Below are 21,338 nucleotides of genomic sequence, written 5' to 3'. Positions count from 1 at the left end.
GCACATTCATGAAATGCAGCTTTTTTTTATCTTATCTTAACTCGGATGACACAATCCTGACCAGCCATCATGAGATAAATTGCAATGTGCTTTTTACCGTAAACCCTTAACCATTAAATCTTGCCTATGATTCCACCTGCTTGTCTCTTGCAGGTTTTCATTGGACGATGAGACGGGCTGGGTCATTCTGCGGGCCAATCTGGACTATGAGTTGATGCGGCGCTTCACGCTGACAGTGCTGGCGAGGGACGGCGGCGGGGAAGAGACGACAGGCAGGATCCGCGTCAATGTGTTGGACGTCAACGACAATGTGCCGATGTTCCAAAAGGAGGCGTACGTGGGCTCGCTGAGAGAGAACGAACAGGCCGTCCAGCCAGTGGCACGAATCAGGGTGTGTTTAAAACACGCATGTATAGAGTAAGAGACGTATGAGGCCAAGTGTACAAGACTGTCCTGTTTATAGCTGCTGTAAAACACCCTATAAACATACACCTGTGGCCATCACTGATTTTAAATATTAATAGGCTAAACCAAAATCAATACTCTTAATGGTATTTTAGTGTTGCATAGCAGTTGTATGGCTGCAGTAAATGTTCTACATTGCTAGACCAAAAAATATTTATTTATTATTGATTGAAAATTCAATTATTCCTACAGCACGTTTGTAAATTGTAAAATTCAGGTTGCCAGCAGAGAGTCGCAGTGAACTGAGGTGCGGTTCATTTAAAAGATGCACACATGTAGGTGCAGCAAGCCTGTGCACTCAAGCAAAGATACCTGCAATAATACGGTGTGCACACATACAGCACATTCACATAAAACCTGCAACAGGAAGATCTCATACTGACACAAATACCACCAGTCCTCACGCTCACTAGCCTTTGGTTTCACTGCCCTCCTCCTCTTTGTTCCTTGTTTCCTCTGTGTTACTATAATCATGCAGTTATGTGTTTGTGCGCACTGTATCCAAGAGGAGCCGGTCGGCCCGGTGTGTTGGCCATCAGTCACTGCCACACAAAAGGCAGAAGTACATGGGCACAATGGTAGCTATTGGCTCGGTGTTTCCTTTGATTGCGCCCTCCAGAGAAAGGCTATTACGTCCCTTGTGGCAGTGGGTACAGCAGCGGCTTGCCCTGCCACAGTGCACTGTGGGGCGATTTGCCTTTCCATTGTTGGAGTTGAGCTGATGACTGAGCTCAACGCTTGGCTCACTGTGTTTGATTAGTCTGAGCTAACCTTAAACGCAGCTGATATTAATACACTGCCCGAGAGGAACGGGGAAGCCAGTCGCGCAATTCTGTGTGTCAGCGATTTGCCCTGCAACCTACTCTACACACACACCCAAAAACACAAACACACGCGCTACTCCGGAAAACGGCGAGAGAAGGAGGAAAGAGGACAAAGACTGAAATAGATGGTAGCAGAGGATGTGTTGAGACTAAGAAAAGAGAGGCTTTTCTGCTGTTTGCTTCTTCCTTTTTCCAAAAGCGCCTGGGAGGTTTGTGCCACCTACTACAGCACTTATGCTTTCTAACAGCTAAACCTTTTTTAAAAAAAATTCTCTACACTTCTTATTCCTTTGCTTCCTTAACCACTCATCTATTTGATTTGCTGCCCACAACTCCTCTTACCTTTGAGTGGTGAACGATCTAATATGAAACTATTTGTCGAAATTTGATATAGGAAGACAGTCTGGAAGAGAACAGCCACAGCTTAGGAAGTTGTGGGGGAAGAAAGGTATTGCTTACTCAACACTTTGGCATTAAATCAAAGAGTAGAGATATGCGTGTTGTGGAGAGATACAAGTAAGTGTTTTTGACAACCTGTCCAGCCTCTAGTGATGCCAGTGAGGCCTAGTAGACTCTCCTCACAGCCGGAGGACTCATGTTTAAGTTCCTGCCAACTTGAGAATAATGAGGGGGTGTCATCATTGTTGTTGATGTTTTTGTGGATTAGCCCTGCAAAGTATAGTTTCGTCTGTCCTCTTCCTGATTGGCTTGTCTTGGCTCGGTTGGTGTTCATCCAGTATTGACGCCCGCACCACTAATAGCCAGAATCAGCTTTAATCTGTCCAATAACATGCCATCACTAAGTGACAGCTTCCTGGCTGCACACACGTGCACAGACTCACACGCACCCATGCTGCGCAAACATACACGTAGAAATATTAGCACTGTCTACCGCAGCATCTGTCCTGTTGCACTGTCTGTCACCTTGTCTCAATCACTCAGAACTTCTTCTCTCTGTGGACTTTTGACTGTCACTGAGGCATATGTTAAAGGCACTCCCGTCTCCCACTCTCGCACCGCTGTCCGCCCACCCACAGGCAACAGATGAGGACTCCCCACCCAACAACTTCCTGACATACACCATCACTTCAGCCTCGGCCTTCCCCAATTACTTCAGCATCATCATGGTGGAGGGCTACGCAGGTACGCTCACCTTGAGGAGGATGAAGCCACACTCTATAGTATCAGTTTCTATCAGTGGTGGCGCAAGTATTCAGATCCTTTATATAAGTAAAGTACAAATACCACACTGTGAAAATACTCTGTTACAAGTAATAGTCCTGCATTGTTAAGTATTAAAATGGTTTCTACACCCCTTTATGCTCATACACATTTTAGTGTTTCCATTTAACCCACAAGTTTCCTAAGCTATGATGTTGCTGCTGGTCCCAAGTAAAAACACAAAACTCCACTTTCCTCCTCTCTCCCTCCTCCTTCCATCAGTGATCAGTGTGACCAGACCTCTGGACTACGAGCAAGTTCCCAATGGGATGATCTACTTGACAGTGATGGCCAAAGACGGGGGAAACCCAGCCCTCAACAGCACCGTCCCTGTCACAGTGGAGGTGATTGTAAGTACAACCCTGCAAAGTGCACACTCTTCCAAAGGTGGCAGCTGTCACTACTTGCACGCACTGAACCTCGCAAGCTTTTTTGCTAGACATCCTGCAGTCCACGTTCATGGTCCTCAACCAAGTGCAGAGGAAATCTAACTGTCCTCAAGATTTCATCAGAAACAGTCACAAGATCAGTGAAATTAGCTGGTTGAGAAACAGATTAAAAAATAACATCAAATATTGTGAAAAGAAGGATGCAACTTGATCCTTTTCTATCTATTCAACTATTCAGCTTGGTGTGCAATGGTCTTCTTCATGTACATTAGTATTGCAGTTTTCTGTTGTCCATCTAGTTTGTAAACTCTGTAAGCAGGGCTGCTGTTCAGTATAAGGTTTATGTGTTCAATCACTGCAGTGACAGCTTCTGCAGTGTCTTCCCTCCATATGTGGCAGGCAGCGTGTTTGTTTTTTGGCTCCAGAAAGGTACTTAAACGGTTAAAAACTTGTTTGTTTTTCTTCCCTCTCTTAGCCGAGCATCTTTTTAATTCACGCTTTTTTAACATATCTTCAAGCGTGGCATTTTTTCCGACGGTATTTAATGACTCTCTCGGTACTGCGGCAGACACACCCTGTGACAAATTCCTCACAGTCTCCCCACGTTCAAAGGCACGATATCCAAACTTTTGCAGAACTCTTTTCATTTAAGTTGCCCTCAGATGTGGCTCTGAAAAATGCAGAAATTTGCGAGAGGAGCTGTTACACCATGTGCACTGAAAGAACACTAAGCCCTCTTGTATTTATCTAAATGTTGATCCAGTGTGTTACAGGTGTCTGCCAGCTCATGGTGGATCATTTCATATGTCTTCGACTTCACTAACATATTGGATTTCAGTATTTTCTCACTGTATGAAACATTCTGAGTGGCATGTCTGACTAAGGCATTGTTTGTGGTTTTATCACAGCCTGTGCAGCTATCTGAGCTTCCAGCTCTGTTGCCTTTGTCAGTCTTATCACTAAACGTCTTATTTTAAGGCACTGGAGGAAGTCACAGCCATGTACTCGCACACACAATGGATCAGAAAGACTTGAGAAAATAAGAAACTCTGCATAAGGTTCTGGGTCCTAATTCTACAAGATTATCCCACTGTTTCTGCTGCATGTCTTCCTGCGAACTAATTGTATTCTTTTTTTTTGTAAATCTTTCTAATTCACATCATTTCTCTTGTCTCATGTGTAATAGACCATGTCATGTTGTCATCTACCGGCAGTCTCCTGTTACATGGTTCCATTTGTCACTTGCATAATGCTTTTCCATGCTCTTGAAGGTTTTCTGCGCTCGCTATAGCTTTCTAAACTCGGGTCTGACTGCGTTGATTTTGTCTCATGACTTAGTCGAAGGCAGTGAGGAGATCAAGTCGGCCTGAGATGTTTCGTTTGTAGTCACAATTTGTGTCAACAACAGCATGTTGACATGTTCATAGTAAGCTACATAATATTTTTTACATGAATATCTTTTTTCCTTATATGATAAGGAATTGAAATAAATTTGATCTTACAACACTGCATCTTTCTTATATGTTTCACTATTAGTAATAACATGTATCACTATAACATATTGCTGATTTTGTCACCTGTCACTCTTATTGAAGGCTCTAAATTTAAGTAGTCTAGTCCTCACTCACAATATATTAGAAATTGAAAAATAATAAGACCATTAGCTTCTGTGTGGTGTCATATTTCTCTGTTGCATAGTGAGAATCTTACTCTGCGTTTTTATTAAGGTCCTGATGGAGTTCATTTAAACCATTCATAATGTAAATGTGGTGCACATAGTGTATTATTTTGTATAACAGACTATGTCAGAGGTTAGCTTTAAAATCTGTTTCTGCATTTTTCCCTTGAAATTTAAATAGTAAACATGAAAGATTTTGCTAAGATGCTATAAATACGGCGGTAAAAATATAATAAGGAACTAGAACTCGTGTCTTCCCATCCCCACTGGCCCTTAAGCTCATTTCCCCTGACAGGCATCCATTATACACATCACTTTTTGTCATAAAAGAGGAGATGACAGAGTAGAATGGATGAATCCGGCTGGAGTATTCGTGCATACGCAAGGACAGTAAGCAAATCTATACACATCCTACACAAGGGAGAAATGTTGTGTAAAGAATGAAGGAATCTATGCTGGAATGCAAAAACCAGCAGGGAGAGACACGCACAATGCTGTATTTCCTCTATGTCTCTCTGTCGCTCTCTCTCTGTCCTCCACAGTGTCGTGACTCACACCACAGGGGTTTATCAGTAGCTGGCAGCATCACGCACACACAATGCTTTGCACCAGTGTAACACAGAGCCCAGATAGATAATGGTGCCAGTGACTGTTGTTTAAGTGTTAACATTTCTCAGCAGCTCACACAGTGGGGAGCCTCTCTGCGAATAGCCACACAACTGGATGTGTTGGTGTGAAATAGAGACTAATTCAATGAGTGGGAGGTTGTGAGAAATATAAAAGCTCTGGGAAAGCCCACGTGACAGTGGATGCGGCTCCATGTTGTAGTCATTCATTCCTGTCAAATCACAGGACTTGATTACCCTTTGTTTTAAGCAATGTCATTAATAATAATGTTTTAAATGATTTTCTCGCCTATCACTGCAAATGCGTCTTCTTTTTAATATCCACCTCGGCTTTTGCATTATGCCGCTCTTTCCAGGTCTAGATTTCCTCACTCCTGCGCTTCTAAAGCAATGAATGCAATGAACGGCACTGCACTGCCTGGCTGGGATTAGTTTAGTTTACTGCATTTACTTTATCTATGTATATATACATATTGATGTAATGAGATGACTGAAACAGAAGCCAGTGCAATTAACAACAGTTTTCAAACCTTAAAACAAAGTGGTCCATGAAGATTTCAGTTTAATCAGCTGATCAGCAAAATATTTTGTGCTCAGTGGCTTAACTCCCAATGTTAATCTCAGCGCTAATGTGTGATGGCAGCTTCAAACCCTTTTCAGTCCCCCTTTTTTTAGCACCATTTGCATTTTCTCATTGTTTGGCACGTTGGTTTGAGCTGTTGTTGATGTTTATACCTCCTCCAGGATGAAAATGACAACCCACCCGAGTTCAGCAAGCCGTCCTATATCGTCAAAATCCCAGAGAACATTATTGCCGGTGAGTCAATTTATACATTTGGGGTTACAGTTTAGTTGCTAGAATGCATTTTCTAGACTGCACAACCAGCACAGCACTTAAACACTCCAAACAGCTCCAACACCGTGTGTAGCACATACGGTCACCTCTCACTTGAATTGCCTTGCTATTAGCATACTCAACAAATAGCTTTGCTTTCTTGGGGGTATGTTTTTTTTTATGTTTTATTTTATTTGCGTCCTCTGGCCTCTACTGTCTTATTTGTTCTGATTTTGCATAATGTTTTTAAATGCTCAGCCAGAATGCAGGATATTGACTATTCAAGGCAAAATCACTGGCTGCTATATTCATTCTCATGCATGCATTCAGAAGACTCTTTTATCCCAGACAATAGATTAGTTTCCAGTCGCTAGAGGGAAATGAAATGTTTGAGCGCCCCTTTCTCTCTCTGAGTTCCAGCAGACGCTGGCCACTTTTTGTGTCTCGGCCCCGATTTGAAGGAGCGCACAGATGAGCGGCTTGGACCAAGGCTGAGGTTTAGGGGACTGTGGCTAAAGTGCTTGGCCCTGAGCTAGGGGCCTAAGGTTTGGGCTGCAAGGCTGAGCTCAGGGCTAGCCCTGCGGCTCTGTCTAGCCTATCATCCCCCTGCCTGCCAGGGTATTGATCAGGCCTGTGCCAAGAATGGGCTGTGCCAAACAAGCTGATAATCCACTAATCCATAAACCCACTCACTGCCATGCCATCAGTTGAGCTGTGGACGGGGGCGGTGAAGAAATTAGCTTTCTGAATGCCATTTCAGTCTGTCTCTGCAGCTTGTCTGTCCATGTCTGTCTTTCCTTTTTACTAGATTTCACATATTTTCCCCATAACTCTGTCTCTCCGCTCATTTTTTTTTCCTTCTCTCTCCCTCTCCGTGAGGTGTAACTTTCTTTCTGTCTTACTCCCTTCATCCCTCCCTCTCCTCCACAGGGGCGACCGTGCTGCTTGTGAATGCTACTGATTTGGACGCCTCGAGGGAGTTTGGCCAGGCCTCGCTCATCTACTCCCTGGAGGGCTCCTCTCAGTTCCGACTCAACTCGCGCTCAGGTGTGTGCGTGTGTGTGTGTGTGTGTGGCACATGTGCAAGTGTGTGTATTTTCTGAAAGTACACTTGTAATTGAGACAGAATTTTTTGAGCTCTGATTCCATTTTTTATTTCAAATGAGAATTTTTGGGGATCATCCCGCTGTCATTTCATAGTTGGCCTGAAAATGACTGCATGCATCTGTACTCCTTTAGATCTGTGTCTGTAATGCCTTTTTCTGTTGCCTCCTTAAGCCCATGACTTTGCTTGTATGCACACTGTGACTGGGATGTGTCTTTTTTTTTTTTTTTTACTTTTTCTTGAACTCATTTCATCCTGACACATTAGCAGCTGCTTTGACGTGACATGTCACTTTTTATACTTTTGATCATGTGTGTTTCAGGAGAGATCACCACCACAGCCCTGCTGGACCGAGAGCTGAAGTCAGAGTACATCCTGATCGTGAGAGCTGTGGATGGAGGGGTGGGCCCTCAGCAGAAGACTGGCATCGCCACGGTAACCGCATCCTTCTGATCCAACCTACACCTGTTTAATCAATGTTTAATCAATAATCATTTGGGGTGTATTCTATTACACGTATATCTTGTTCTTCCTCACTCCCACTGTGTTCAGGTGAACGTCACCATCCTGGATATCAATGACAACGCCCCTGTGTGGAGAGACGAGCCATACCATGCCAACGTAGTGGAGATGAGCCCAAAAAACACCGATGTTATCTCTGTGAGTGCACCTCGCTGGTTAACTAGCAGATGGTTAGCTAAATGATGATGTGAACAGCGCAAATGAACATAATGATTCTTATGGGATGGCTGGAGTTTTGAAGAAGCGGGGATTTGTTTATTGAGATGTTGGCCTCTACATTTTAATATGCAAATGTGATGTAGAGAGCAGTCCAGTATCCTTGAGTGGTTGTTTTTCCCCCCAAAAAGTGTGTTTTAATACAAAAATACTTGGTCTCAGAGCAGAGTGATCAAAATGAGAAGACTGAAGGTTGTTGCAACACAATGTTTATGTGAAGATCACAGGCATAATGAACATGAAAAGCAGTCCTTGTTGAAGGATGCATCCGCATGCACACTCTTCCTCTATTAATGAACAAATTGTCATCACTGCATAGGTCATCACAAAGTAAACACTCTAATGTTAGCCCAAACTCTCTCATTGTCCTGCTGGTGTCTTTGGCAGTGTGTTGTTAATTAAGCCCTGATTGTCCATTAATTAAAGAGGCGTCAGTGGGTGTAATTAAGGGAGTCCGATTGCTAATTAAAATGTAGCCTGCAGTCATACGCATAGCAAATTATTCAGCTGCTAGGCAGAAAAGGAAGCAAGAAGCCATCATGCAGAGCAAGACAGTGGGATGGAGAAATAATAAGGAACGAGAAATGCAGGACGCAAGCGCTGCACTGCTAATATGTTGCTGCGTTTTCCACTTATCCCTGCTCTCTTGTAGCTATTCCTCAGTTGAGTTCATTCATGGTGCAGCCAGCAATGCAATGCATACTGTATGTGATTCTGTGCTCAGTGGACAGACACTGTTACCCCTCTGACCATTTTTCAATGAATCAGACCACCCAGGCTTGCAGTCCTGTAATTGGCCCCAGTGTAGCCTTGGTCCAAACGGCGTTTCCATGGTGACAAGAGGCCACCTGCTGCGTCCTGCTGGAGCTGTCCAGCGAGCCGATGAATTTGGCTGCGGCACCCAGTGCGAGGATCAGCCCACTCAAATCTCAGAGCACCCCCCCATCGCCCCTGCAGCGTTTTACACTCAGCACCTATGCATACACACTGAGGGCCTCTGATAACTCATTTCAAAACAATATTCTCTTTTCTGCCACTCTGCAGTCAGACCAGAGCTGCAGTTCAATAGACAAGGCTAATGTATTTGCTCACCATCTCTTAATGTGCTCCGCTCAGGCCAGAATTGATTAGTTCAACTGGCCCCAGCTAGACACTTCTCCACATCTTATATCACCTACCTTTGTCTGTGCAGTTGCTAATCAATGGGCCTCTGAGATGCTGCCTACCATGTCTCCTTAATAATTAAGTACCTGCAAAACCTTTGTTCCTCTAATGGCCAATTAACCAGTTTCTAGCATTTTTAGTCAGCCTACTGAATAATTGATCAGCTCTTTAAAAATCGGCCCGAGTTTTAGTTGAGCTCCCGGCTTCACGCATTCATCAACCATCGCCACTTTGTGTCAGAAAAGAGACGTCACCATTTTTCTTTTAGCTGACTGATGTGTTAGAGCAGTTGGAATACGTTGGGTGCAAAGATGCTCTGGCCGTGAGATGGATGTTGTTAATGCTATTATCATTAATTTTACAATTACTGTTATTCTTTTGCTGTTAATTCATTCCTTCATTCTTTCCCTCATGTCTCCTGACATTTTCTGTCTTCATGTCCCCACTTCTTTAAGTTCTGGCCAAAGGATATTCAGAAAGTTTTTCTTCTCTCTCCCCTGTCCAGGTGTTGGCAGTGGACCCTGACAATGGGCAAAATGGGACAGTGATGTACAGTATCAGTCCAGAAAATCCCTTCTACACCATCAACAGCAGTACAGGGAAGATCCGCACCAGTGGGGTAACCCTGGACAGGGAGAGCTCCAACCCCAGAGACGCTGTCCTCATGAGGACCATTATCATCTCAGTCGTCGACCGTGAGTAATGTGTATGTGTGCAGTGGGATGTCAGTTTACATTTGTATTTGCCTTTCACTGAGTAAATTTGCCTGACTCATGAAACACCTAAACCATCTGTAAGCAAGTTTAAATAGCTTTATATCATTCTCAGCAGAGAGCTTTCAATTCTGAGTGATTGGTCTCTTTCTTCAAGCCTCATTCCTCAAGTTTTATGTTGACCATGAAACTTTTTACTGTGGCTAATAAACTCCTCTGACCGTGAGCTATGGTGTGTGTGTGTGTGTGTGTGTGTGTGTGTGTGTGTGTGTGTGTCTTTATGTGTCCCTCTGGCTCCCTCTTTAGGTGGTACCCCTGCACTGCGTGCATCAGCTAGCACCACAGTGTTTGTCAACCTGCTGGATCTCAATGACAACGACCCAACTTTCACCAACCTGCCTTTTGTGGCTGAAGTGCCAGAGGGACTGTCCATTGGATCCTCAGTTTTTAGGGTAAAATATTAGACCATATTCAAGGATGCTCGCATCAAAAAATTCAAGGATAAGATAAAGATTCAAAATTTTGAAATTTTCCTTTTAAGAGCAGTTTTAGGTGAACACTGGCCATAAGTTATTTTATGATGGGACATTTCTAAAATATGACTCCTGGCAATACTTCATGATAATTGCTCTCTCATTAAAATAAAACTTTCTGTTAACAAATTTATCTTTTTACCATCTGCATTCTTTTACCCTTTCAATAACCTCCTGTGTTCGTTCTTGGTCTTTCTCTCCCTCCCTCTGTCTCCTCTCCCTCTCTGCTCCAGGTCCAGGTGGAGGACCCAGATGAGGACAAGAATGGCTTAATTACTATGGCGTTACAAATGGGAATGCCTCGCCTCGACTTCTACCTGAACACCTCCACTGGCATCCTCACCTCCACGGCAGTCCTGGATCGTGAGCAGATTGGACAGTACCATTTGAGAATAATCGCATACGATGCAGGGAGGTTCCCTCGCACGTCCACATCAACCCTTACTGTCACAGGTGAGAGTCTGCATGGCTGACAATGACGAAAAAAAAAGAAAAGGGTTTGATTTCTGAAATGACTCCACGTAGGAACCTGCCAAGCCATGGTATGATTGGATTTGCGTGACATCAAGAGCTACTTCATTAGTGGTTAATCACTGACTTCTCAGGAATCTGCTGAGAAGGATGCTGCCACCTGCTGGTGGGATGTGAAAAACCTCAATATGTAGACAAGCCGTCTGAATGCTGTGAACTTCAGAAAAAAGGAATGGAAAAGCTGAATAGGATTTTCTAGCATTTCTCAATGCCAGAAATTTCTCTCGATCAGATGAGTCAGAGGCGTCAAAATATTTTCAACTTTTTTGTCGAGATCTGTTTCACATCCCTTAACTTCACAGAGAAGCAAGGACCAGCTGTAGAACAGCACACCTGAGCAAGAACTGCAAGCTTTTACTCATCTCCGAATCTGATGTAACAATAAAAAACACTTGCTGCACCACCCTGCTGCCTTATTTGTCCTCATGTACATCTATTTGTGTGTCCTCATGTCTTTCTGTCTGTGTGTTTGTGTGCGTGGGTCAGTTCTGGATGTAAATGATGAGACGCCCACCTTCAACCCTCGCGTGTACAATGTTTCCCTGAAGGAGAGTGTCCCTAGAGACCACATTGTAGTGCGCCTCAGCTGCTCTGACAACGACGCTGGCCTCAACGCCGAACTTAGCTACTTCATCACAGGTCAGAGGTCACAGTGCGGGTTGTTTTTGTGTGTGTGGGCTACAGTGTTGCACAGTTATGGGGACTACAGTGTGTGCAAGTACAGTACCTTTGTCCATCCATCCATCGCTGTGCGACTGTGTGTATGAGGCAAGCTCCTCTTGCATGCTTGTTTTAGTGTTATAGCTGCATTGCGTGTATGTGAATAGTGTGTTTAGCTAATATGCTGTAAATTAATTTGGAAATGTGTTTGTATTGTGTATTTTTAGGTGGTAATCAGGACGGTAAATTCAGTGTGGGCTTCAGAGACGGGATTGTTCGGACAGTGGTTGGCCTCGACAGAGAGACCCAGGCGGCATACACTCTGGTCGTAGAAGCTATAGGTGTGCCATGAATTCATACCTTTGCATAATGATGGAAAACCTTTATCATCTTTTATCATCCTCATTACACTGAGGATATGTGTGTGTGTATTTGTCATAATAGGACTTGTTTTCTGACTTGTTTTGTTTGTGATCTTCAAAGCTGCTCCTTTGTACTTTTGTGCGACAATTATGAAAAAAAGCGATGCCTGCACATCTGCAGTGATTTCAGTCTATTGCTCAACTGCCTTTGTTCCTGTTTGAAAAGAAAGAACAAAAACTCTGAGGTTTTCCTGTTTTGGAAACCACTGAGTCAGACTGGCTTATCTGCAGAGGGGGCCAGAGACACACGAGAGGGGAGAAGAGGCAGAGATAATGTAAAACTGTGCAAGAGCACAGAATTACACACACTGTCCCAATTTAGCAGCTGAAAATGACCCAAGTTTTACAGTTGTCCTGGCGTCAACTATAAAATTAGCATTAACCTGACTGATTGCAGCTGATGTGTTTGTGAATGTGTCTGTTTCTGTTCACAGACAATGGCCCAGCAGGCAGCCGCAGGACAGGCACAGCCACTGTGATTGTTGAGGTGCAGGATGTTAACGACAACAGACCCATCTTCCTGCAAAACAGCTATGAGACCAGCGTACTGGAGAGCGTGCCCCGAGGAACCAGCGTCCTCCAGGTAGAAAACACACTCCGCTAAACACATCCAGCAACAAATTGCACTTTCGGCAGTCAAACTTAAAACATCACTTTATTGCTTAACGGTCACAAAACACAAAGAATCGGTTACAGAGTGGTCCCTTTTTGGCTTTTTGGCAGGTTGCATTTGTCAGTGTTGGTAATTCCTCATGTGTTGAGACCTACATGAAATCATACTCTAAAATAATGCCCTGTATCTGTCTTAAAGTACATGAATGGGATGATTTCACCCACACTTCGAATGTGTTTGGATAGTATCTTTAAAACTTAAGTTTGGCCTTCAGAATAAAAGTCATTCTTTGAACTGGTGCCTTGCTGTGAGGTTTTTGTCTGTTGAATTGTTGTTCACAGTGTTCGTTCAGTTGCTTTTATACTCCTTTGCAAAACTTAAATGTAATCAAATCAGGTCCAGTTTATTTCTTTGCAGAATGATGATGATGCATCAAATCCGTACTGAGATAATTGTAATCAAAATGAGTTGTTGTCTCGTCAATGTAGTGCAGAGCTGTGTAAAATGTGTAAACCCTGCCATAATGGCTTTTTGACTGCCTAAATTTCAAGCACTCGCTTTGTTGTAAACCTAATCCACGTAACATGTAAACCACCCAAACCCTCCAGCCATAAAATACACACTTGTATTGCTTGTATCGGGGAGCAGTCAGTCGGCCCTCTGCATGTCTCTCCAGTCAGATTTCAGTGACATAGTCAAATAGACAAGGCATCGTGAGGTGGGGCTCCATGTTGACCTCTTGCTGTGGTGTCTGTCGGGCTGCAGACTGTGAAACATGTATGCTCTCACGCTCATGCGGCCTGCGATAGGGCGGTCGTCTGAAGGAGAGGTTGTATGATCGCCGATAGGAGCCCAGCCTCTTCCACACCTTGAGCTGGGGCTCACTGTTCCGGCTGCTTCCGCAGGTCAAGCTGTCCCCTGGTCCACAGCTCGCCTCCGAGTCCCCATCCTGTTCCGAAGGCCGGCACACAGCCAGAAAGGCCGCTAACCCTGCCAGCAGCAGTGATAATCCCAGGACCACCATGATGGTGAATTCAGGGTCATAGTTATCTGAAGAATAGGATGGGGGCTGTAAGACGGTGGGAGGGATGGTGGTGGCTGTTTGGTTGGACAGAGAGACATTTTCTGAGGTGAAGGTGAAGTTGGAGCCTGGTTCAGTGGTGTTCATATTGTCTCGGCCCTGGATAGAGAAAACAATATTAGATTAGAGGTCTGTCTCAGGATGTTGTGTGTGCGCGTTGCTGAGTTTGTCTGCTTGTGTACGTGTGTGTGTGTGTGCACATGTGGTCAGCCCCTGCCTCAGCAGGTTCTTGCCTCACTAACCAAGCCTAACCAAGCTGAGCAGGTTCATTTTCACTTCACTGGGATCATACACTGAAAGGCTTATGATAAACGTACACACATGCACAAATATGTTCAGAAACGCCTGCATGCACATGCAGATGTGGTGAGTGTTTGGCATTTGCAGCAATTATGTAGCTATTAAATCAAGGACTACAAAACAGTCAATGCTTGACAGGCTTTCTTCAATGTAAAACAAATTGGGTTTATTAAAATGCCCCTTGTAAAATGCAAGGCACCCACCTCTTCTACCCCAGTCTCCAATTATCCCCCCCTCATTCTGCACACCCCCATCTTCAGCATAGTAACATTTGTAAATGTCATCGTCCTTAATTCAGCGGAGACAAAGCATGGCTTATCGGTTTAAGGGAAACACATTGGGACGTGAAATTATTTTTAAGACCAAATGCCAGGAAAGCTGTGAAAAGGCCAGTGGAGCAGGATGGCTCGTTAGAGAGTCAGTTCATTAGTCAGCGCCTCCAAGCACATATGCCACACACACACGCACACACGCACACGCACACAACTATTCAAACACAAACTTTCTTTCCCACCCGCACTTACTGTAGACTGTACAGCACATATTCATGATTAGGCACGCTGCTCTTAAGCTTGGCAGCTTAGCTGTAAGGTGCTCTCCCCCTCTATCACCCCACATTGTTGCAGATCTGACTGCTCAGCTAGTTTGGAAACAAACTCATTTCTTAGCTGCTTTACAAGCACACTTTGTCTAACCTATTCACATTTGTAAAGTTTGTCCAATTATGCACTTGCAAGTTCTCCAGTTTCTTAGTAGCATACTTGCAAATGTTTATTAGATTTTTTTCCCCTTTTATTGCCTTTTGATTGCTGTCTGATTTATGGTATTTTTCAACCTGCTGTATATTCTCTATATTATCTGCATAATGGAAGAAAAAAATGAACGAGGAATGCAGTGACAGATCGTAGATGTCAGATGTGCAGCCTCTGTTCGCTAATATTCGAATCTACCTTCCAGATAAGTCCTAATCATACTAAAACCAATGCATGCAACAGTCTCCACATACTCACTTAGACAATGTGCAGTTACTCAAGCACATGTCAAGGGGCTCACTTGCCTTGAGGAGTTTCACTCTGAAATGAGACTCCATGGCAGACATAACAACTGACACTATACGTAGTATAAGAGATATTAATGAGATTGTTAGCAATCTGAGATGAAACATTAAGATTTGAAAGAGTTTGATTATGTTTATGCACTCTTTGCTAAGCAATTAACATTTCCTCTTCAGACTCAACCTTAAATCATTTGGAATAAAACCTGTCAAAAATGTATACTCACACCCACAGATTAGAAACTCTTTAAAGCAGCACCTCGCTTAATTCCAGTAACTGAGGTCAGACCTGTTTCTTGGCTCCACACACTTGTTTTTCCCCCCTTAAACTGCTGCTTTCCCAGAGACAGAGGCGAAAACGCTGGGGAGGAAGAGGGGACTGAGGAGGAAAAGGGGGTAAAATGTTGGGGACAGCATCGCAATTGAAATATCTCACTGTTGTTTTAATCCCAAGGATCTTAAGACAATGGTGTATTTTCTGAGCCATGCAGAGGCTTAGTGAATAATCTCTCAGTGCTTTCACTCCACATGCTTACACTTACAACATCTGGCTCTGCAATGTCGTCTTACACTTTATACACCCCTTTTATGGCCTAAGTGGTGCAGTCCGCTGTGTAATACCCTATTCATCACTCACCAATCTGACCCCCCAGCCTCTGTTTTCTCCCGTCTCCCCCTCCCCTTTCCTCCTCTTTCTCCTCTTCTCTCCACATCTCTTTATAAAGCTAATGAGACTGAAGTTGGGCCCCTCTTCACAGGGGGAGCGAGAAAGAGCAAAGCAGGACACACAGGGCAAGGGAGAGAGAGACTGCGAGAGTGTGTGTCTGTATTTGTGCGTAAGTGAGTGCACGTACATGTGCTCAAGTGTCTTGAGTGTGTGTCTCTGTATTGCACTTGAATATGCACTTTGTAGGCACCTCCACAGGTTTTGACACATCCACAGAGGAGCGGGGTGTGACATGAAGTCAGCCTCATCCAGTGCCAGCGGCTCTGTGCCTCTCTGGATTCAGAAGTCACTCTTATGACATGGCCCATTCACCAGCCGCCCAGCATGCTCCTCTATTTATCTGTGTATGCTGTGGAGCCATGCTGTCTGTGCTGGGTTTGGGTTTTTGGCTGCTTTTGGCTATCGGCCTGAAACAGTGAGACAGACACAGAGAGAGAGAGAGAGAGAGTGAGGTTCTGCCATAACAGACTTACTGCCAAGCCATGTTGGGGTTGTTGTGGCAACAAGACACTGGGCAGCAGTGGATGTGTGGTGAATGAGGAAGAATACCGATTTATCCATCTGTTTGTGGAAAAAAACCTATGAAATGTACTCTCTATCGTGTGACTTAATGTGGATAAACACAATAAAGAGGTTAGTACTGAGCATTCAGCTGAACATTGGGAAACAAAATCCAACTGCTCAATTCTCACATTCTCATTTTCACCCTCTCCACTGTCAGACTGTAAAGTTAAAGAAGGTTCTAACTTTGTAAAGGGGCGCCTTGTAAAGGGAGATTCGTGGCCTTGCTGCACTTTGTGGATGGCTTTTTTTTTATCTTCTGCATAAGCACAAACTTTCTGCTTGTGTTTGTCTGTACAGGTTCAAGCCACAGATGCAGACCAGGGGGAGAATGGCCGAGTTCTGTACAGGATCGTCACTGGTGAGTGCTGCTGCACTTTAATTTTCCTCACAGATGGCCTTCGCACATGGTCTCCTCGCTCACAAACAAATAAACTCAGAGAACAGGCCCTCAAGATGCACTTAATTGAATCATTAAATGTGGTTAATCCAGTCGTTGCAGAATGGGTGACAAAAACAGGATCTCCAAGCAAGAGTTTCCATAATTATAGTGATTCAAGCTTTTTTGTTAAAATTCTGCCAGTGGGCTGGTATGATATTCCAGTGCAGTTTTCTGGTCTAGAAACAGTCAGTGTGTATATGGCAGCTCTTACCACAGTGAAAATACCAGTAATGACAGGTTCTTGAAATGCTAAAAAGCTGAAATTATCTAGACGCAGAGACTAAATGTTTTGCTGAAAAGTGAATTTCTGTCTGTCTCACTTTACCCTCTCACTCTCACTCTCTCTCGCTCTGTGCGTGTGTGTGTGTGTGTGTGTGTGTGTGTGTGTGTGTGTGTGTGTGTGTGTGTGTGTGTGTGTGTGTGTGTGTGTGTGTGTGCGCGCGCTCTCATGCTTGTGAATGCGTGCATGCAGGGAACAGCAACAATCTGTTCAGCATAGACAGACAGAGCGGGCTGCTGACGAGAGGCCTCAGGGCTCTGGACAGAGAAACCAGCAGCTCCCATGTGTTGGAGGTGGAGGCCTACAACAGTGACGAGGGCAGCATGAGGAGCTCCGTGAGGGTGAGGGGGAGGAGGGTCGCTAGAGAGGGATGGGGAGGACGCTGTAACATGTGCACACCACTATGTGGAGCTTACCATATGTTGCAGTGTCTTCTTAAAAATGGACAGTCTTGTTGACCAGTAACATATTTAGTCCAGAAATGTGGACTTCAGAGGATCCAGCCCCTGAAATTGGACTCAGATATGCATTATTTATGTCTGTGATCGCATTCCCAAGATAAAATAGTCAAGAGCCTTTCCCAAAGATGGTTTTCCTCAAAGATAATATGTAAAGTTGATGCAGGAACATCTTCCCCTGCAGGTGATCATATATGTGGATGATGCCAATGATGAGATGCCGGTGTTTACCCAGCAACAATACAACCGTCTGGGCCTTAGGGAGACCGCTGGCATTGGCACCTCTGTGATTGTGGTGCGTGCCACAGACCCCGACTCAGGTGAGTCCATTTGTTTGACTTGTTGTCAACCCTTCAGTACCAGGTTTTATCCTCCATATCCAAAACAGAAAGAGACATTTAGCTGACTGACTTCAAACGTCTGCTCCTCTGGTGCTGGTGCGAATCAGGTGTTTGCAGGTCACCAGCTCTTACACTAGTGGGTACCACTCCAATGGGCAATATCAAGTCGCTTAACCAACACTTTATAACTGCGTTAGTTCACACTAACAAAAAGATTACTGTAACTGGCATTTAAATCGCTACTTCTGCTCCACAATACAGACTTCCTCTATTCACTTCCCATGCTGTCTCTTAGACACCTTATGACGCTGTGCGATACATTTTCCAAAGCATTACAGCAGACCTGAAACTGAAAATAACACAACATAGCCAACAGCACATTGTGTTGACGACAGGGCGAAATAAAAGACAGAGCTCTTTGCATATTGTTGCTATAGCTTCAGTGTAATCGTCCATGTAACTATTATAAACTCTCATCACTCTCATCCCTGCTCAGGTGATGGTGGAGCTGTTGCTTACGCCCTTGTGTCCGGCTCGGACCGCAAGTTTGAGGTGGATGTGAGCACAGGGCTGGTAACCACTGTGGACTACCTGGACTATGAGACCAAGACCACCTATCTGATGAACGTCTCGGCCACTGACCAGGCTCCACCGTTCCACCGAGGCTTCTGCACCGTCTACGTCACATTACTTAATGAGCTGGATGAGGCCGTGGCCTTCTTCTCCGCCAGTTACGAGGCTTCGCTGCGTGAGAACATCGCCACGGGGACGGAGGTGGTCCAGGTGCAGGCCCAGTCGGCCGACAACTTGAACCAGTTGACTTACCGCTTCGACCCTGACACGTCCCCTGCCGCGCTGGCCCTCTTCAAGATAGACAGCGTCACGGTGAGCTGGGGAGCAGTGGAGGAAAGGTCGCTGATGATATGAACACAATGTGCATGTCTCTTTCTTTGTGCACTTCAAAGACTACACCCACCTTCTGTCAAATATGTTCCATCCATTAACCGCAGCGGGATTCAATAACACCTCTTCCTCTGTGATTTAAGCCAGCACTCTAGTTGCTGCATGACTGTAAGATGATCAAACAGCTCGTTTGCTTTGAAGTCATTTGATTCCTTTGATGGATGAGAAATGGGGATTTTTTTTGTTGATTTTTATGATGCATCAGTCTTTCTCTATCTCTCTTCTTGTTCCCTGTATGTCACATTAGGGAGATTTCTCTCATGTATGGAATTTTTATGGAGGTGGAGATATATGCTGAAGTGTGTGGTGTTTCAGGGCCGGATCACAGTGACAGGCCTGCTGGACCGGGAGAGGGGGGACATGTACACCTTGACCGTTGTGGCTGATGATGGGGGACCTAAAAAGGACTCCACTGTGGTATGCTTCATTCTGAATTGGGTTTTTTGAGCTATCTATTGTGTACAACATTCTATTTATTACAGTGTGTGTCGTGTCTGTTCTGTTGTAGAAAACTTAATGGCATTCCTCTTTTATTCATTGCATCTCTCATGGGAAGTGCAGAAGGTAAGACTTGCTGTTCCTTTTAAAGGCAGCATGAAGTCACTTGTATTTTTAGGTTTTGGTCATTGGATCCGTCTCAGAGGTAAGTATTACATCAGTCTGGCCAGTGATGGGTTGCCAGATTAAAGTTGAGCATATCTCTTGACAGGTTTCAATCACCATTCTGGATGAGAACGACAACAGTCCAGAGTTTGACATCACATCTGATACTTCAGTGGACATCGCAGAAGACACACCGATGGGGAAAAAAGTGGCCGTTGTGCTGGGAAGGGACAAAGATGCTGGACTAAACGGGCTGGTGAGGATAAAGAAGGAAACTGGAAAAACGAGGACTCACTCAGACGGATGAAAAACATAATCTCAGATTAAAGTTTAAAGATCGTATGTGTGGCTCTTATACATTAATCAATCAGTATCACCCATGTCTTACCAGGCATCAGAACAGTGAGCATAACATTTCCGAGTTTGACTCATTTTGGTTAGTGTGTCTGTTCATATGACGTGCGCGCTATAAATGATTACTTCAGCAGATTACAGTGCACTAAGTGCAAATGAGGCTTGCCTCAGTTTCACGTCAGCTCACTCTGATTTTGACATCTCAGCATAGTGGTCCACTGAAGTTGCAAGCAAAGCATTTTTCTGCTCATTACTGCTTCTATACTTGCTGCAGACTGCTACACATTGTTATGATTTCTCCATTTTCTTTTTCATGCTTTCTTCTTCTTTTCTTGCACATTTGTTCGTGTTTGGGTATATTACTCCACGGGGGTCTCAGTTGTGCCATTGATTCTTTCGCATACGCTGTGATTTATGCACAGGGAAGTACAATTATTAAACTATTGATACGCCATGGCTAACTTTATGATTGGGTTTCTGACTGAAGCTAAGCTGTTGTCATAGTGGGATATTTCCTCTCTTTCACTGTCTCTTTCTGTCTCACACACTTTCTCCTTGCCTCATTCTGACTCATTGCGCTCTCTCTCAGGTCAATTTCACTCTGGTGGCAGGCAACATGGAGGATGTGTTCAAGATCAAGACAGTGAACCACACCTATGGGGAGGTTTATGTCAATGCTCCTCTGGACAGAGAGTCAGTAGACCGCTACTTACTGAAGGTCAGACGGCAATCGATTTTTAACCTCAGCACAAAATAAATTGATTGCGGCATTGGACCATCCAAATGACATGTGACCATTTTTTCAGGCTTTTAACTGATCTGATCATATCAGAATTTTATTCTCGTCAGTAACAAAACAGAGAAGTACACTCAATCTCTTTGTTCCCTATGTGTCCAAACACATGGTCAGACTTAAATGCTAGTGCACAGCAGCACATGTGTATGTTGTTACAGGTGCGTGCCATCGACAATGGCTCACCTCCCAGACACACAGACCACTCCCTCACCATCAACATCCTGGACGTCAATGACAATGCACCTGTGATTGAAAGTCAGAGGGGCTACAATGTCAGCATAAGCGAGGTAGGGATGCTGTCACGCACCACATGGAGCATGGTGTTTCTGTAGTTTTTTGTATCTCATTCTTGAACTGAACGTTGTCATAAGCACTGCTATAAGTGAAGATTTTCAGCTTGCACAATAATGATTTTTAGATATTTGGTCACAGGTTTGTGATCATTCTACTGTTACCAATCAATAATGAAGTTGTTTTGTAATGCAAATTGTAGAATGTTGGAGGCGGTACATCAGTCCTTCGTGTGATGGCCACCGACCGAGACATCGGTCCCAACGCCATGCTGTTTTACTACATCACTGCCGGAAACCAGGACCTGACCTTCCGCATGGACCGTGTGACCGGAGAGATGGTGACGCGGCCGGCCCCACCCGACCGAGAACGCCAGCAGGAGTACCGGCTCACTGTCACTGTGGAGGATGATGGCACGCCTCCGCTGTCGGTAAGATACAAGGGGTTGTCATTTGGTGGATTACTTACTGTGCAGCCCTTATGGGTCAGAAACAATAATACCTGAAAGGTGTGTTCAGTCTGAGTATCCTTGGCATCTGTTTTCTGCCTCTGTTTCCACCTGCCTGAAGC

The 21,338-nt window shown here is 44.4% G+C and overlaps 1 protein-coding gene across 1 annotated transcript in view; it reads left to right on the top strand.

The window, feature by feature from the left end:
* Positions 1–19,452, top strand: part of LOC139340895 (cadherin-23-like) — a 111,479-nt gene extending 92,027 nt beyond the window's left edge. The window contains exons 14-33 of the mRNA XM_070977012.1: positions 154–391; positions 2,327–2,432; positions 2,733–2,860; positions 5,948–6,020; positions 6,969–7,085; positions 7,466–7,578; positions 7,696–7,803; positions 9,551–9,740; positions 10,065–10,210; positions 10,525–10,744; positions 11,309–11,461; positions 11,710–11,823; positions 12,339–12,487; positions 16,541–16,601; positions 17,155–17,303; positions 17,605–17,740; positions 18,258–18,646; positions 19,040–19,141; positions 19,233–19,288; positions 19,434–19,452. Of these exons, the coding sequence (XP_070833113.1) occupies positions 154–391; positions 2,327–2,432; positions 2,733–2,860; positions 5,948–6,020; positions 6,969–7,085; positions 7,466–7,578; positions 7,696–7,803; positions 9,551–9,740; positions 10,065–10,210; positions 10,525–10,744; positions 11,309–11,461; positions 11,710–11,823; positions 12,339–12,487; positions 16,541–16,601; positions 17,155–17,303; positions 17,605–17,740; positions 18,258–18,646; positions 19,040–19,141; positions 19,233–19,241 (2,701 nt within the window). The 3' untranslated portion in view covers positions 19,242–19,288; positions 19,434–19,452. The remainder of the gene's footprint in view (positions 1–153; positions 392–2,326; positions 2,433–2,732; positions 2,861–5,947; positions 6,021–6,968; positions 7,086–7,465; positions 7,579–7,695; positions 7,804–9,550; positions 9,741–10,064; positions 10,211–10,524; positions 10,745–11,308; positions 11,462–11,709; positions 11,824–12,338; positions 12,488–16,540; positions 16,602–17,154; positions 17,304–17,604; positions 17,741–18,257; positions 18,647–19,039; positions 19,142–19,232; positions 19,289–19,433) is intronic.
* The last annotated feature ends 1,886 nt before the right edge of the window (positions 19,453–21,338 follow it).

Source organism: Chaetodon trifascialis, chromosome 13 (genome assembly GCF_039877785.1).
Source record: "Chaetodon trifascialis isolate fChaTrf1 chromosome 13, fChaTrf1.hap1, whole genome shotgun sequence".
In the NCBI taxonomy this organism is placed as follows: domain Eukaryota; kingdom Metazoa; phylum Chordata; class Actinopteri; order Chaetodontiformes; family Chaetodontidae; genus Chaetodon; species Chaetodon trifascialis.
Note: the sequence above shows the minus strand (reverse complement) of the source record. Positions and strands in the feature narration are given on the sequence as shown.